Source organism: Polyergus mexicanus, unplaced genomic scaffold (assembly GCF_030449975.1).
Source record: "Polyergus mexicanus isolate NDT 795.1 unplaced genomic scaffold, iyPolMexi1.0 SCAF_1, whole genome shotgun sequence".
NCBI lineage: Eukaryota > Metazoa > Arthropoda > Insecta > Hymenoptera > Formicidae > Polyergus > Polyergus mexicanus.
In genome coordinates, this window is record NW_027223321.1 from 3,170,749 (window position 1) to 3,188,207 (window position 17,459).

General features: G+C 38.0%; 2 protein-coding genes across 4 annotated transcripts in view; one reads left to right on the plus strand and one right to left on the minus strand.

Moving 5' to 3' along the window:
* The window catches only part of Qin (qin), a 135,405-nt gene extending 118,646 nt beyond the window's left edge, over positions 1 to 16,759 (minus strand). The window contains exons 1-5 of one of the 3 annotated variants that reach the window (XM_070292874.1): positions 16,449 to 16,759; positions 15,374 to 15,661; positions 15,205 to 15,287; positions 14,919 to 15,122; positions 14,754 to 14,834 (exon numbers count right to left, since the gene is read on the minus strand). In XM_070292874.1, the coding sequence (XP_070148975.1) occupies positions 14,754 to 14,834; positions 14,919 to 15,122; positions 15,205 to 15,287; positions 15,374 to 15,661; positions 16,449 to 16,581 (789 nt within the window). In that variant the 5' untranslated portion in view covers positions 16,582 to 16,759. Of the gene's footprint in view, positions 1 to 14,753; positions 14,835 to 14,918; positions 15,123 to 15,204; positions 15,288 to 15,373; positions 15,662 to 16,110; positions 16,183 to 16,448 lie in introns of those variants that run through there. The other 2 variants (XM_070292885.1, XM_070292894.1) reach the window with 2 other exon arrangements.
* Positions 443 to 14,319, plus strand: LOC138931798 (uncharacterized). Its single transcript, XM_070292933.1, has 3 exons — positions 443 to 501; positions 12,298 to 13,802; positions 13,984 to 14,319. The coding sequence occupies exons 2-3, from the start codon at positions 12,312 to 12,314 to the stop codon at positions 14,317 to 14,319; spliced, it is 1,827 nt and encodes a 608-aa protein (XP_070149034.1). The 5' UTR covers positions 443 to 501; positions 12,298 to 12,311.
* Positions 16,760 to 17,459: the final 700 nt, after the last annotated feature.

The following is a 17,459-nucleotide window of genomic DNA, read 5'->3' on the forward strand; positions in this document are numbered from 1 at the left end:
CCCGCAAGCGAATCAAATTTATCGGGAAAGCAAACGACGCGCGACGACGAGTGTTGGTAGAATTTATCGAAGAATAAAGCGTCTATATTAATACATCGCAGGAAGTTTTTTTAAAGGAAAAAATTTCTACAAAACGAATGCGAGTACAAATTCTCGTAAAAACCTGAAAGTAGAACTCAGTTTTTGAAGAGATTTCATTCTTGAATCGCGACTTTTTCTACGTTTTTCTTTTTTAATTTAAATAATAATCTTTTTTAATTATAACAAAATGTCTCAACGAATATATCAACAGATGCTTTCTTCGTTTCCTTCCGCGACGACAGCAAAGTTTTAAAGCGAGAATGCAAAGTTGCGTACAGGGATGAGATTAGCAGTAGAGAGAGATACATTCAGTAGGGCGCAGGAAAATAATAAAAAGTGACAACTCGAGGGATTATAAGAATGGATAACGAGCTCGAGGATAGCAAGGAGAAGTTTAGTCGTTAATTAGGCGACTCTCAGGTATGTGTATTAATTAATTATATGGTGGATATTAATTATATTAATTATAATGGTATAATTAATTGACAATCCGAGTGTAGAAAGTACGCGTACGATAGGTAACGGTGGCAAGTATATAGATGGAATTTTGCATTTCTGGCTATCTCGACATTTAAATCTTCGAATCCTGGCTCAGTTGCAATATCATCGATTTCTCTGAATCATCCCTGAGATTCTCTGAGGATCTAAGAATCCGCGATTTCCCCGTTGGATAATATACGAGCGAATCACATGCCATATTCATATGAACGATAAAGTGATATAATATTGTGAGAAAAAAAAAATGGACGAGAAAGTGATATAATGGAACGCGTTTACAGTCGTCTATCGTCGTAAAGATCAAGCGGCTCGGGGAGGAAAAATACAACTCGCTGGAAAAACCGACGCGATCCGACTTTGGCTGTCGCAAAATCTACGAACCAAGACCGTACACAAACTGGTCGTCGCTTTCTCCGCAGCTTGTACGTTACACCCATAAGTAATAAAATAACGAGGCGACGCGAGCGTTTCGACTTTCTCGACACGCCACGCGCTATATTCATGTTGGGGGAATTTTATTCGATTAACATGTGGCAGCCGAAGGAAATTTTTGTAGCTATATTTAAAGGACAGATAAAAGATCGAATATATACGCACACATATACATAACTGAAATATTCCGAGAGAAAATAAAAAATTTTCCGAAAACATGACAGAGAGACTCTAAAAAGGTGAGGACTCTCTTTAACATCCAGACGAAAGAATGTTCGATTTATCCCATAAATCAGCCTGTCAGAATATTGGTCGCGAATTTAATAACGTTTATCGACACATGGGCAAAATTTCGCATAATTTGATGATGCGGATACGGGATTTCAAATCAAATTTTATCGCGAAACATGTTATATAATCAAAATCATCAATATTCACATAATTTCTATGTGTAATTAATATCGTGATTAATTGAAATCCTAGCAAAGAACAAAGATTACGCGGAACGTTTAATGGTATTATAAATTATTAAAGACAGGTCCCCGTAAATTGGTCACTGCGTTTATACAATTTGCATGTTGCCACGCTAATGTGCTAATTATTGCATATCGATCATATTGCATATATTGCATATCATTATAATTAAAAACCTTCTCCTATTTATTACCTCTCTTTTGCGTAGAAAAATCGATGCAACTCGTATAAAAGCAATTGTGAATAAGATGTGACGAGAGTTTAAAATTAAAAATAAAGCGATTGAACGGAAAAAAATGGCAATTTTGTTCTGGCTCTTAATTAAAAGTCGTTAAAAATATTAGTGATGCGAGCGGAAAATAAAACTATCTCTGCAATTCTCGGTATTATCTCGCGACCTATTATATAAATCTTTATAAAACGAGCAGAATTATTTCTAAACGTTTAAATCAATAGAAGTATAATAGAGAGGAGAGAGAAAAATTCTCTATTTCTTTTACATATAATTATTTATTTATTCTGATATATTTAACTATTTAAGTAATAAAATAAATATTCAAGTTTTCCCCATTTAATTTCGCGCATGCATACAATGCTAAAACTATAAAATCCCGCACAAATTAGGTAGTTTTTTTTTTATCTCACATATCACAGCAACAAGAATTTGCCGGGAATCGATTAGATTTTCGAGCACTGTCGCAAGAATATTTAGAATTATCGCAAGCTATTTCTCGCGCAGTAAAATAACTCACAAACGAGAACATGGAGGTCAACAAGAAGAATCGTTGACAATGCTGTCGCATAACACTACGATTATATATATATATATCGCGTTTCTCTCTCTTTTTTTCCTTCTTCTCCGCCTGTTCTCCTCTTTTTTGATTGCTCTGCTGTATAGTCCGTCGTTCTCGACGCAGGCTTTCATCTCTGGCGTATGCCAACCGTAATTGGTACATACGAGCATCGTTGGAACAAAGTTCGCATAATCACAATCGAGAGGCGACGACTAATATGCTTAACGTAATACCCGACCTGGGGATTTCGAGAGAGGATATTTCGGCGCATCGAGAGCGCGTAATCGAGATGCAGCGGGATAAATAAGGGAAACATGAGGGGATCGAAAATGAGCGAGTGAAATGCAACGCGACGCGAGCCGCGGAGAAGGGAGAAGAGGAAGAGAAACTCCCGCGTGCGACTTCGAATTAATAATCAATGCGCGGAGGAAGGCGGGTGGTGGCGCGCGTACATATATAGAAGCTTCTTGAAGCAAATAGGGAGAGAAAGATAAGACATGGGAACTATGGGATACGTGTATATATCTAGCTTGCAAAGATAGTCAATTCTCTTACGGTCGCTCGCCTATCGAATTTCGAACAGGTGTCGGCCGCGTGCTCTGAGCTTTCGTTACTCCGCGCGTTGCGACAATTTCTTTGCGGAGCTTTCAGTTCCGGCTACTGTCACGAATATTGGTTCTGTCCGGACATTGAGTACCGCGCGATCGGGGCGACATGGGGCGTCATGTTTCCCTGTCTGTTGTTTCATCGCGAGGCAAATAGATCAAGGCTGACTGTCAACTCTCGCGAGACGCAGGACGAGAGCTGACTCGACCCGGCTCGGATTTGGGCAATATGGAAACGCAATTGTGAGCATGCTGTGATCGAAAGTTGGATGTGTGAGACAATTTTGTTGCATAATCGACCTTTCCCGCGCAATCTAAAAACAAAACTCGCACACGCGTGACAATTATGCGAAAAAGTATTCCGACGGAATGACGAAATGGCAAGCTTGATGATGAGGAGCGTAATTCAAAAATTGATTTATTTGTCGAAACAATATCACGTGTTTGGCTTCTTCTCGTTTCGTTATTTAACGAACACGCAATCGCTTCGTGAGCGTGAGAGTGTTGTCTTTAATTACTTACAGTAATAAATCGGACAGCGTGTTGAATAATCAAGACGATTAATCCGTTATATGTATATTTTTTTCAGACTTGTAATTGCGCTGACCAATTTAGCTCTCATTTTGTCTTGCATGCCTGGGAAAAGGAGCGCGAAGAATGCGTTGATGTAATTTACTCGCCGGTAAATTTATTGGAAAGAGGGAAGCCGGACGCATTAATAAAGATTAATTGCGATGGGCTTTTACGTTCGATTCACGATGATGTTACGAAATATCTAAAAATATATAACGCGCACGGACTACTCTCTTCCATGTCGTTGCTATTATATCGTGCTTTATTTATATGTTCACCAATGCATAAAACGTCGCTCAAAAAAATCCGAAAAAATTCTCCTACGCATGCTTGAACGACCGTTATGCAGAAAGATGGTTTAATAATCTAATACCTGATACACGTGAGAGTGTAATAACATAGTATGGATATAAAAAATACCGCTGCAGTACGATCTAATATGAAATTGGAAAGTTTAAAAGTTGAGAGAATTAAAAAAGATTAATGATTAAATCATACAAATGCTTGATGATAAAAACATTGTTTCAGAGATCGTTTCGTTGCCCATAAATATTTTTGTGTCTTACTTTATTCGCTTATTCGCGATTTCACCTAACAAAGTCGATGTGTATCTTGTTCATCTAGTTCATCTTATTCTTTCGTCCAGCAATTCGACAACAAGTCGGCGCGATATTATATACAACTCGATAATGCAATTTTTACTTCGAGACGTTTACATTACCCTCGACGTCGACGGCAAACACGAGAAACGAATGCTTCCGTCATTCGGTAACCGGAAGCAGGTCGCATCGCAAGTATTAACGTTATTAGAGATCCGACTTGCGAGTCGCCAGTGCGGCGCGAAAGTCATCTGGAAGATTGTAATGAGAGCGGACAAGCCGTCGTCGTTGCGTTTGTAATTTCAACGCCCGAGGCGACGACGCCCGACGTTGTGCCGGACTGGAGTGGAAACTGTTCGCTCAAGTGTAAGGAGTTCCGGTGAAATGTTGTTGGATCCCGATACACCGAGGAGCATGTTTCACATTAATTCCGAAACCTTCGAAACGTAATGTTACGTTTGCAGAATAATAAATTATTCGTCTTTTGATGAAACGAATAGTAAAAAGAACGCTAACAAATAAAAAGAAAAAAAAAGAAGAAAAAGACCGGTAACATATTTACGATACGTATGAATAAAAAGCAAGAATCCTAGATATGCTAAAAAAACTCCCGGACCTTTGACACGACGAGACTTCGATCATCCTAATTTTTCGTTACTAAATTCTGTAAAATCACTTTGCGTCTCCTCGGTTGAGGGTCGTCCTTTTAACATCAAAGTAGTAAAACTATCTCCGTCCTATATATCGCCTCTGTATAACGCAAGTTCTTTGGCGAACGCGATATGGAGATGACTTTCAAAGCATTCTGACAGACGAGGGGTATCATGGTTTGCTCGGCGGGTCAAAGGTTCGACGGAGTGGAACTGTCGAAGCAACGCGATGAGGAAGGGTTAAGAGAACAGGGCGTGTGCCATAGATACGAATTGGAAATATTCGCCGGGACGGAAAATGGCGACCGAAAGCTTAATACGATTTATACGGGCTTCGCCGCAAATTTAATTTGATTCTTGTGGAAAGAGCGATATCTGCGCTCGGCTTGATGATGTACTGTTAATTAAATAGGTATTATCCGAATGACCGCGTTCCTATTCCCCGCTATTTCTCCGCACACAGATTCTCCCTCGAGAAAATAATTATATCCACTACAATAATGAAAGACAATCAGCATTTGCTGATTAGTATTCGCGTTTATTAGGCTACTGCTCATGCTGTTAATTTATCCATGAAACGTTCGCATTAATTATGAGGAAGATGTGCATGCGCGGAAAATCGCTTCAACGGAAACTTCGCGAACAAGCAGAATTTTTTTTCATCGAAAAGAAAAAAAATCTATTCTATAAAAAGACCGCGCGAGATCATCTCTCGCGTGCGTCGTTTTATTGTATTATTAATCGTTTTAGAGGAAATTTTATATCAGAGCTGCGGCCAATAAGACTGAGCGCGCGAAATCGATTTAAATTTACGGAACACTTGGACCGAATAGTTGAAATTATTCGGCCAAATGAACGAGTTGGCCGAAAACCCGAATAATTGTGGTGGTGGATATACGAGGGTGATTCTACGTTTCGGTGAACTCAAACAATATTACGAGTCGTTGATTTTTCTATTCAGTTACGGTACAATTGAAAATACGAAATTAATAATATTGTTGCCTGTTAAATTAAACGAAAGCGTTTTCAATGGTACTTGAGTAAAAATGGATTCTTCAAGATTTTAGAGAATTAAACAAAAAGAATTTTCAAACTTTACATTTATACATAAGGGCAATTTAAAAAGCTATCTTTTTATTTAGTACTTTCAGATTGATTTTCCAATTTCTAAAAATTACAATTTAACACATACGTATATATAAATTCATTAAATCACTTATAATTATACAATTTCTTCGTTTCTAAATTATGTCAATAAATGACATATTCTTTAAATCGCTCTGAAAAATGATGTATGTAACTTTGATCTATTGCCCGGATTATTATCGAATTGAATTTTTTTCACACAATAAAACGCGATACTGACAATCTCTCCATATATTTGGCGCCATCTCTATCGATGCAATGAAACTGCTGTTCATCAAACTCCCTCTTGGAAATGCCGGATTGTTTATACAGCGAAACGTATCCTTTGTGTCTCGATAAACACGAAGATTTTCAGGCAAACTTGAGCTAATGAATTTAATGCACCAGCTTGCGGCCATTCGCGGATCTCCTATCGCGGTTTATATTATCCAGTATAAACGTACACGCAGCTATTTGCGAAGTTTATTAGCGACACACGCTACCCATTGCTATTCTTCGGGGTTGCTGCATTTGTAACGCTACAGCGAGTCAGTCTTTGAACGATAACGTGATCTTCGAGGGGGAATATACAACGTTTCCCCTGAATCGATTGATTTTGCGCGATTGTATCGACAGACAATACGAATCGAAAAGGCAAGCAAACATTAATACAACGTACCGGAGGCGCATGAATATATAATAATAATAAAGCGCATATATTTCTCTCTCCTTCTCTTCAATATCAACATATTTTTTCTTCAACAGCATCCGTTTTTTTTTTTTAATTAAAGCTATAAATTCATCTTGTCTTGTTCGAAGCGAAAGCAAACTTAAATTTTTACATCATTTCGGCGTGACTACTAACCGACTATATATGAGTGTCTCGCAAATTAAGAATCGCTTAGAAGCATTTAAATTTTCCTCGATTAATAAATCATTGACTTCTTGAAATATATATATTGAATTTCGAATTTCTATCTAACGTGAAAAGGAGAAAGTTGCGGTGAGAATTACGGAAAGTTGGAGCTCAAGAAGTGTGATTAAGACCAAAGTTAAAAAAAGGAAGTGTTACTGTCGAATCGGATCGATCAATCGCGTGAGAACGCCGTGACTAGACACGGCGTGACTACTAACCGAAACGGATTCGTTATCTATTGACGTTTGAACGCTTGGACATTTTCCGCTAAACTATTGGAACTGGAGTGTTTATTGACCGTCATTCCCGATAGGAGACTCCGTAGTTTCCATTTAACCGGTGTCCCCATGATATGATTTTGACCGAGCCAATCGAGTCGATCGCAATCCGCTAAAGAGGCACGCGGAACGATGAATCAAACAGCAATCACGAGAACTAGAATCACGAGATTATGCCAATAATAATGCGATGCCGCGAAACAGATGTAGCTCTCTGCAATCGTACTATTCATATTATACTCAAAAATCTCCATTTCTAAAATTCCGTAAACTAAAAAAAGCACGGACTGTACAAAACACGAGTATCAAGTCGCTATATTTTTTTAATATCGAATGAAAATCAAAAGATACCGATAAAAATGTGAGAGATTAAAATAACAAATTGAGAACTTTTCTCAGGAAGAACATTTGACATTTTCAAAATTTTTCTTTCTTGTTTTTAATAACATCCAATGCAAGTGTTATGGTCTGCATGGAGAATAAACTATTCCTTGGCATCTCCAGAGTGAGGAGATATCTGAATGAATGATATATACATATATATATATACCAAGGAATAGTCTTCGTCGATGCTCCTCATCTAACTAACTTACATTTCCGTTCTTGTTCCGTCCAATTTCACCGCTTTGTATCCCCTTAAGGTTCAGTAACGGTTACAACTAACCGCGCGGTGCAATGGAACAAAGTAGAGGGATCTTGGCGAGCATTTGCATTCGCACAAATTCTCCGGTCGAATCGCTCGGTCGACCCTGTCCTGTTTATATCCGGACGAGGAAGACTGGGTGGTCCGCGGCATCGAAACGCAACAAACCCTCGTGCGCGCGCGAGTGTCATTACGCGGCTCGTTTTCCAGCTTTAATTAAGTGACATGTAAAATGCGCGCGGCACGCCCATGCTTTTCCGGATTTCCGGAAAGCTCCATACTGAGACGGGTCAACCGTAAACCCAGAAATGCGTATTAACGCGGTCCGCAACTAGCGACGGGATACGCGTAAAGTTCGAATTCCGTGGCATTCTGGAAAATTTTTCCGACGAGAATGTCGAGAAATTCATATATGACATAAATAACAAGCAAATGTAAAAACGTAAGAAAATATCATCCGGCCAATAAGTATCAACATTTTTTTCGCACTATATATAAATATATGCTGCCCATATTTTTATGATTGTAGCACATTCATAGAAGCTAAATCACCGATTTGTTGATAAAATTAATGATGAAAATATAATTAAAGTTGAATAAAAATTTAAATTCAAAAATTGTTATATAATGTGTTTTATAAGGAAATGTTTAAAATCTCAGCAGATTATTGTTTGCACATATGGGTGTGTATCAATAATGCAAAATTTCGTCACAACATATGTACTCTTTATCCTTAAACTTCCGCGAGTTAATTGAATATAGATTTATTTGTATCGAGAGAAGATTTAGTTAATTTTCTTGTTAATCTACTCATTGATATACATGATTTTTTTTAAAATGCATTATTTAATAGATTTTTTCCGATGTGTTCCGCAGCTATAATCGTGTTTTTCATTCTCGCTCATTGCGGCAGCGATGTATGCGAATCATGTTTACTGACAATTTCGCGAGATGAGTACAGAAGATCAATGGCCGATCGCGATTTCGCTTTGGTATTGCGGGTGTGTAATTACCTTCGTTACGTGCATACTCACATCGCCAAAAAAACAAAAAAAAAACAAAAACAAAAAAAATGCACGCTTTCTTCCGCTTCGCTTCGAAGCGAGAGACTGTTCATCGCTTATAATCTTAGATAATCAAAGTATGCATTGATAGCAACATAATGTTCCCGATACAAAAATAATGAAATTATTAAAGTGCGTATATACACGCAAAACATAAATGGAAAACGTAATTTATGAAATTAAACATTTAATCAATAAGTAATAAATAAAATAAATTTTCTATATATATTTTTTCATACTTTCTTTTCTATTAAAATTTTTCTAATTATTATATTGAATTATACAAGTAAACCATAGGACACGCGACAAATTCAATAATACCTGCAAAAGCTTCTCGAAACTATTCCGATTTCAAGAGCTTAGCAACACGCCATAGTTCTCCGATATCGAGCGGCAATCGCAATATTTCACTCATTAAGAATTTCCGTCCTCGCGACCAAGAATGAAAAATGGCTTTATTTTCTAGCGCATATTGCACCGCTCGTATCGCGGCAGGCCCTTCGTCTCGTGTCCATGCAATAAATAAAGTGGCGCACGCAGTAATTTCGGCCACGCGCGATTGGGAGCTTCGACGGTGGGTTTCCCGTCCATCGCGCACCGTAGCGGCATCAATTATTCGTAGCGGTTAGTTTTTGCTGAATGCTGTGTTCTACATTGCGAATGTCGCGTATTGCAGAGACGAGAGCGAGGGTACGGTATGTTCATTACTCCGAACTGCACGCCGCGAAAACAGACAGACCTCATATCGTTTCGTACATAAATGCTATCAACTCGTCGAAAATTAATTAGATATCATTCGGAGGAACTTGTAATTAAATTTTAGAATTTTAGAATCATATGCACAAAGCAACGTCTGTATTCTGGCCGCATCTATGTATTTCGCGGTTCTCTCCCTCTCTCCTTCTTCCTCTCGACGCGTCCGTCAAGCTTCCAAGTCACGCGCATTCAAAATAACGTAATCCGAGAGACCAATACTCGCCAATTAATATTCCGTATCGGGTTTCCGATGGATCGACGTGGCATCCCACGCAGCGTGTCGTACTTTCGAGTTATACATACAGTAGGTGTTGCGCAATGCAGAATTCGAGTTAGAATTTCGACGCTCGAACAGATATTGTCGCGGGAACAAAGGGAGAGAGCAAGGGAGAGATTGGAAGAGACATCGACTATGACTATAAAAAAAAAAGCAATCAAATTGTTCGATTGAGATCTAATTTGAGAGATAATTATTCTTTATTAGAGTACAAACGGTAAGAATGAAAAGTCTTTGGCATTGCTCGATCCGTCTACGAGAAGATAAAAATCTAATTTTTATAAAAAAAAGTCGGATGTTGTCGAGATTCATCTGTATCCTCGTGTTGATTCCTTAACGTATAATCGATGCGCGTAATTTTTCCGACGATAATTATTTTTTAAAATCCGAATAACGGATACGCGACGTGTAAGATCGTATTCGGCGGAATACAAAGGAAGATTTTCTTTGATTCAGACTTAAAACGCGATATTCCGAGGAGGATCCGCGCGAAAAATTTTTCCCCAAAGACGCGCGATCGAGTCTCTTTATACGCACGACGCAGAAAATGTATTTCGCAAATGATGTCACGTTGCGCTTTGAAAATTCTCGAGACGAGCGTCTCTTAGAGATCGCGTACACGCGCTTTGCGAATTTTTCAATCATGTTTCGCGCTGACAGGATTAATAAAGCGCGCCGAGCCGTGCTCCGCGCCGCAACGCGGACAGAGTTTCCAGACTCATTTCATGCAGAATCGAATTGGATTTCCAGGTCGGGACCGGTGTATATAACTGTATGTAACCCACGAAGAGAACGGAAGGGAGAAGAGAGAGAGAGAGAGAGAGAGAATGAGAGGGAGAAATATACGGGGTTGGAACGCGCAACCCTTTGATGTGCATCGTCGGCTCCGTAGCGTCGGCGATGCTCTTTCAACGGGCGCGCTGCACTTTGTTACATCGACGCTAAATAATCGGTTTATAAAAATTCATGGCGAGTTTAGTGAGGCAGGTTTATATCCGGCATCACTCGGACTTCGCAGTCCGCTATTCTATGCCCCCCGCAGTCCCCCTTCGCGTTTCATATCGCAATATCGCCAGCCGGACGAGATGTGACGAGAGCTCGCAAATTGAAAAGTGAACGAGGGTATATTCGTGAAGCGTTCCGCGCGCGTGAAGAATATCTATGGGATAAACGAAGATAGTATCGTAGAAAATTAGCACATGTGTGATTCGTTTAATTCTTTGAAAACTGATATCTCTTGGAACAAAATCGAGAATTTCAGATGTTTTGATGATTTCAATAATTATCATATGCATCAGAAAATTCAAGATTTAAAATATTTAAATATAATTATTTTTGTCTAATATTGCTTCTCTTCCATCAAAATTTATATTTCTTGCAAAAAAGAGAATCAAAGTTCCAAATAATTTAATTCTGAATATTTATTACATGCATTACGCACAAAGTATAAAATTTTATATTATAAATTTATATCGTAAAATTAAAAATATTCAGAGCGTAATTACTTTATTAATGTTATTGATTTTGTCGAGAGAAGAATATCCAATAATAAAATTATTCAAATAGAAACAATTACATATATTGTATATAGTAGACTGAAATATATAGTAATACAATTGCTCTCATAGGAGAACATACCGCACTGTATAGAAGAAATGAATATTGTACATGTTCGTAGAATACTTTATATAAGTATAAAAAATTCAATTTTTCACAAACTATATTATTTCGTAAACATAAATAATATAGAAAGTACGATCGATAAAGAAAAATTTTATTGTTATTGAACGAGATATATATAAAACGAGCACGAGACAGAAAGAATTTCCCTTTACGACATTCCAATGTCCCGCATGAGATACCTACATCTCTAATCGACCTCTCGAAAAGCCACCGCGTGATCCATCCCCATGTCAGTCTCTTCCCTCGTTCTCGGAAATGTGCGAGGTAACGCGCACGGTACTATACGCGCTCTCCGCCAGATGAAATTAAATTAGAAGGAAAATATTCGGAGAGCCGGCCAGTGCTTTTGTACGTGCCACGAGATAGCGAGATAGAATAAAGGCAACGAGTGCGCGTATATCGGTATTCCTGTGGCATAGAGAATATATTCGCGCGCTGGCACGTTCAAGCAATGCAACCACTAAAAACGTACCGATTCACCAGTTCTCCACATCTTGATCGCCACAGACTCAACTTTCAACTCTCTACCGACCTCCTCCTCCTCCTTCCTTTTCGCGATTCGTCTTTGTCGGGACGTTTCAGACATATCGCGTTATCTCATTTTCTCTCTGCCTTCTTTCGAGCGTGGTCCTTCGTACAATCATGATAACGCATCGAAAATACAAAACTATACTACTATTTTGCAACAAATTCGCGAGTTTTAAATCTCAAAATCTAATTTAATTATAATATTGTGCAACGCTTTTTTTTTCTTTTTTTCGGAAATTCGATATAAAATGCAATTAAAAATCACGCTGTAAAGCTCGTTAAAAAACGACGGTGATAATGAAAAGCAATTTCTTTTTGCAGCTGCAGTTTTCTTAATGCGAAGCTTTGCAGCATCAGAACCGGCAAAATCGAACACGACCAGTGCTATTTCCGAGAATGACGAGGAAGAGCTATTCGAAAATATGAATCTGACAACATTCAAGGAAAGGTATCGGAGATTGATACCCTATATGACTTTTTATGTCGCCAATAACTACTTGCACGCCCAAGCTACGTTGGAGCAAAATTACGCGAAAGATCCATCGACCAACTTCTTCCGGAAATTCTCACAACAGCATCCTTTGATCCGACTCAGCGGCGCACCGAGGCGAGGAAGTAACAAATACCGCGTCAATTTGTCCGGTCAGGACAACAAGTTCGTTCCATCCGTGCAATTCGATCCCAGAAACATCGGAGGCGACAACGACTACTTTGCACCGGTCAAGTACAGCACCAAGATCAATTATGCTGACTATTCCACTCCATCTTATCAGCTCTATCAGGTAGAAAAGGCCTATCCCGAGATTACCACGCCTTCCAGTCAGATCTTACACGAGGAAAATCGGTATTTCGTTACCGCGAGACCTCTGCGACCTCCCGTTCCCCCGCGAGAGCAACACTTGGTCAAAAAACCGCAGATCGGCGGTCTGCAGGACGATTACGACCAGGATACAGCGAAGATACCGAACGTCATCGTTAACTATCCCAGTAAAGAATTCGACGGTCTGAGATACATCCCGCCGCCGATACATGCAAATGTGCAGCAGCAGTCGGTGAAATCATCCGTCACCTCGCATGTTTATCGAAAGCCGAACGTGAATATCAACAATTTAATCGAGAGTTTTCAGTTATCCGAACAACTGCCGGAGACGTTGAACAAAGATAACATCGACAGCAGTATCAAGACACTCCTGGAGATCCTTAATATTCTGCACAATTCGCGGCAGGAAAATTCGCCGCAGCCGCAAGGACCGTTACCATCGCCGCCCAGATTGACTAATTACAAGCCGAAAACATACACGCGGCCGAAAGTGATTACCGAGACGAGATTCCAAGCGACACCGAATCCTCTATTAATCACGGATGATCCCGAACGATACAAGATAGCAAACGACGGCAACGTCCAGATCAAGACACCGTTACAACCAGATTACAATGTAAATCATATAAAAGATAAAAAAGTAGAATACCACATTCCTTATATTCAGGATATTTCAAATAAACCTAATCAGCAAAGATTCAGGCCAACTGCCAGGCCTGATACAACCGAACACACCTACGAGATCACGGAAGATCTTAGTGATGACATCCTACCTAAGGACGAACCATACACCTTGCCGATTTCTACCGAGGCATCTATAAGTCAGGAATATGTAGCGCCCAACGAAATTACGCGCCCAGGACCGAAAACATCCTTAAAGTACGGTGCGACGCGCGGAAAACCTCACATCGACTATCCGGCATATGCGATTATACCGGAAACAGATTTCAATTGTAAAGATCAAAGGTACAAAGGGTTCTTTGGTGATCCAGCGACCAGATGCCAAGTGAGTATACGCGGAAACAAAATGGCTGTAAAATATATTTAAAAAAATTTTTTTTCAATTCCTAAATCTTTATAAAACTTTTATTTTCCTACGATCTCTTTCGGGTCTTTTAAATTTTATGTGTCCGCAGTGTTTTACGTTATTTAAAATATCGTATTAATAATAATAATATTGTTTTCAGGTGTGGCATTACTGCGATCTCAACGGCGGTAAATCATCATTTTTATGTCCGAACGGCACGATATTTAGTCAGGTAGCATTGACCTGTGATTGGTGGTTTAATGTAAAATGCGAGACAACTACTCAACTATACGTTTTAAACGAGCGATTGTACAAATATATTCTGCCTATTATGCCCAAGTTTCCCGAAGATTTTACCGGTCCGGAGGTAGATCGATACTTAGAACTCAAGTTTAAAGAGATGGAGGCAAAACTAAAGGAGAAGAAATTGAAGAAACAGCAAGAGGAGAAGGATAAGCATAAAGGCAAAACTCAAACATCGAACGACGAAGAGTAAAAGCACATACATAAAGCGTTATGTGTTAAATAATTTAGTCGTAACGTATATCTGACTCGTTGCCATTATAATATATATAAAATAAAAATCGTAAGTTCATAAGATTACGAAGCCGAAGGGCTTGCAGATTCGGAAAAGTGCAATATATATGATAGAGTTATAATAAGTTATGATAAGATTATCTTATCGTTACGGGTATGAAATGGCTGATGATATTATGTATTTCTTCTATTATCTCTAGTCATATACGTATTATGTACTATTTATCACCGAAAATGCTTGCCTATCTTATGGAACTTTCTCCTTTTTGGCCTACCTGGCCTAAATTTATTTATTTTTATTACTGCATTGCATATATATATATATATTTTGCAACAATTATACGTCCCTGGATTCTTCATCAAAAAAGATATATAATAAATATAGGTACTCACCTCCTTTGTCTGGCAAACTCGCAGCAGCGTTTCCTCGATGTTCATGTAAAGCTGATTAAACTTGGGTAGTAGAGTCTGGTTCTGTAAATAAAACACCATCAGCATTTAGATTTCTTGCAATAATGCATAATTATTTCTTATAATTTAAGTAACATTACTACTAACCTTTTCTGATAATGCCACAAAGTCATGCATTTTGTGTGAGCACAAAGTGCAATTAGAACAACAGGCCACATTACAGTCATTGCAAAAATAGTTTAGTGCTTCATAACATGCTGGCGAACAGCTATTCAAAATCGCAGGAGGACTATCAGGGCCTTCTTCATATATCGGAATCTGTGTGTGGCTCTGTAGTGCTCTTCCATGAATCTATAAAGTAGAACAAAATCAAAATATGTGATACCTTTAATTAATTATAAATGTTTCTTTTATATAAAGTACATTAATTTACTTTTGAGTAACAGCCATGACAATAGAGAGCCACACATTGCGGACAGTTTACGTTAGCTTGATTCCCACATTCATGGCAACATCCTATAAGCAAAAAGAATAAATTAAATATCTTTTATTTATTCGCAAAAATTTATCTTTTTCATATAATAATGCGCTAACTTTCTAACCTTGCTTTGATATCTGACGTAACTGCGTAGAGAGTGTATGACAAAATAGAAAATCTTCATCGTCACTTTCTAACGGACGATTATACGATGAAATAATCAGCCCTAGTGCGTACAAATTTAATGGAAGTAGGGATTTCCGACTGCTAGCACCTTCAGTAGCAATGCTTTTATTACACAAAGAGCAATTTCCCACTTTCTCGACACATTTATTACATAATGGATGTCCACAATCCAATAACAAAGGTATATAGGTTCTTTTTTGTATCGGCCTGTTCAGTTTTGATAAATCTGTAACAATTTTGACAAAGCTTTTTCTATTTTGTCCTATATGAATTATTTATTACAATCCATTTCTAAATGTAAGAATATAAGTTGCATAAGTTATACATTTTTCATTAATATATAATAATAAGAAAACAACAAGACTATAGGAAAGATACGCGTCTTAACTTTTATTAAAGTTGTATTATATGATATATAAAATATAATTATATATAAAATATCTGTCATTTTTGAAATCATGCATTTTATTATCCTTATTATTAAAATATATAATAATTGCAATAAAGTTTTTCCTATTTAAAATAAGTATGAAAATGTAAGTAAAATAAATCTTAATAGAAAGCATAAATGATATATGAAACATAAAATGTTTCTCTAATCAACTTCAAATATTCTGTATTTATCATTGAACCTTTGAATAAGTACAAAAGGTATACAAGTATTTCTTCATTTACAAGCATTTCTCGCTACAAACATCTTAGAAGTCATGCTCGCAAGTAATTCTAACCTCCTTGCGATCTCGTCGTTTTTATTCGCATTGTCGATCCAAAAAAAAAAAAAAAAAAAAAAAAAAAAAAACAACCGTTTCGCCGTTAGGATTGTTTACGTTTACGGACATCGCGATATACGCATACCAGCGATAACACAATCATACGAACGATCTCGCGAACTTTACAACGCGATGCCGGTATGCATTTTAATTGATGACGGCACACGAATCGATATATATGCGTATATGTAGCGTCGTCGCACGATTATCGTGTTATTCGCGAAAAGCCGCCTCTGAAATTACCTTGCACGCAGAATTTGTGTTTACAGTGGACACAGATCACATTCTTCAATCTCGTGCTGGGAATGCTGTAGCAGGTCGACGACGTGCTCGTCGACGTTTTCGCACGCGGTACCTCCGCGACGTGCGGATACATTCTATGCGAAAATGGAACTGTGAACTCGCGAATTATTATGAACCCGAACGAAGATTCTTTCCCGATTAACTCGACGAAAACACACTCGAAGACGCACGTTCGAGCCACAAGACGCGACACGTTTGAACCGAATACTATCGCCGCTCTCTATTCGCTTCAACAGTCTTCGCTACCCATGAGCACTTGCTCGCGCGCAACTTTACGCGTTATCTCTTGCTTCTTTGTTCATTTCACTGACTTACAATCGTATCCTATCAATATATGAAATCGAATACGAGCGTCAACTGTTTATAAAACTGTTTATAAAAACTCTGTTTATATATCTCGGTCGAATATCAAAGCAACCATACGATTATACGTCTACCTATTATACGGACCACTTTTATATCGCGAATATATAAATATTCAATATGGCTGCCAATTTCGAATTTCTTTAGCGCTAATTTCGTGTAACAACTTCACGTTCAATATTCACGTTATTCCATTTTCCGCGTATATTTATATTTTATTAGAATTTATTTATTCGAGGGAACCGAAAAAAAAAATTTTTAATCCGTGAATATTATTAATTTTTGAAATAAAAACATTAATTGCAAGATATTTACATTTCTGTTATATATATATGCTTTGTCTCTGATATATTTTGCCACTTATCGTTAGTGATTTTTTATTAATATGAAATGAAGTCATACTTTAATATATCAATCAATCGATAGAAATGAAAAGAAATTTACCAATTTTAACGTGTTTGATGCCGGATGGACTTCGATTATAATAGTTTAGATCTGGATTACGGATGATCCTCGAAATTCTTCCTTCCGGCCATAACTCCGACGCTTTCGATATCGTGAACTTGTCTAGAAGAGTCTAGACCATAA

Bases quoted from the DNA above. Each gene is read 5' to 3' on its own strand.
- LOC138931798 (XM_070292933.1), top strand. From the start codon at position 12,312: ATGCGAAGCTTTGCAGCATCAGAACCGGCAAAATCGAACACGACCAGT. The intron at 13,803-13,983 runs GTGAGTATACGC...TATTGTTTTCAG, and splicing joins ATCCAGCGACCAGATGCCAA to GTGTGGCATTACTGCGATCT.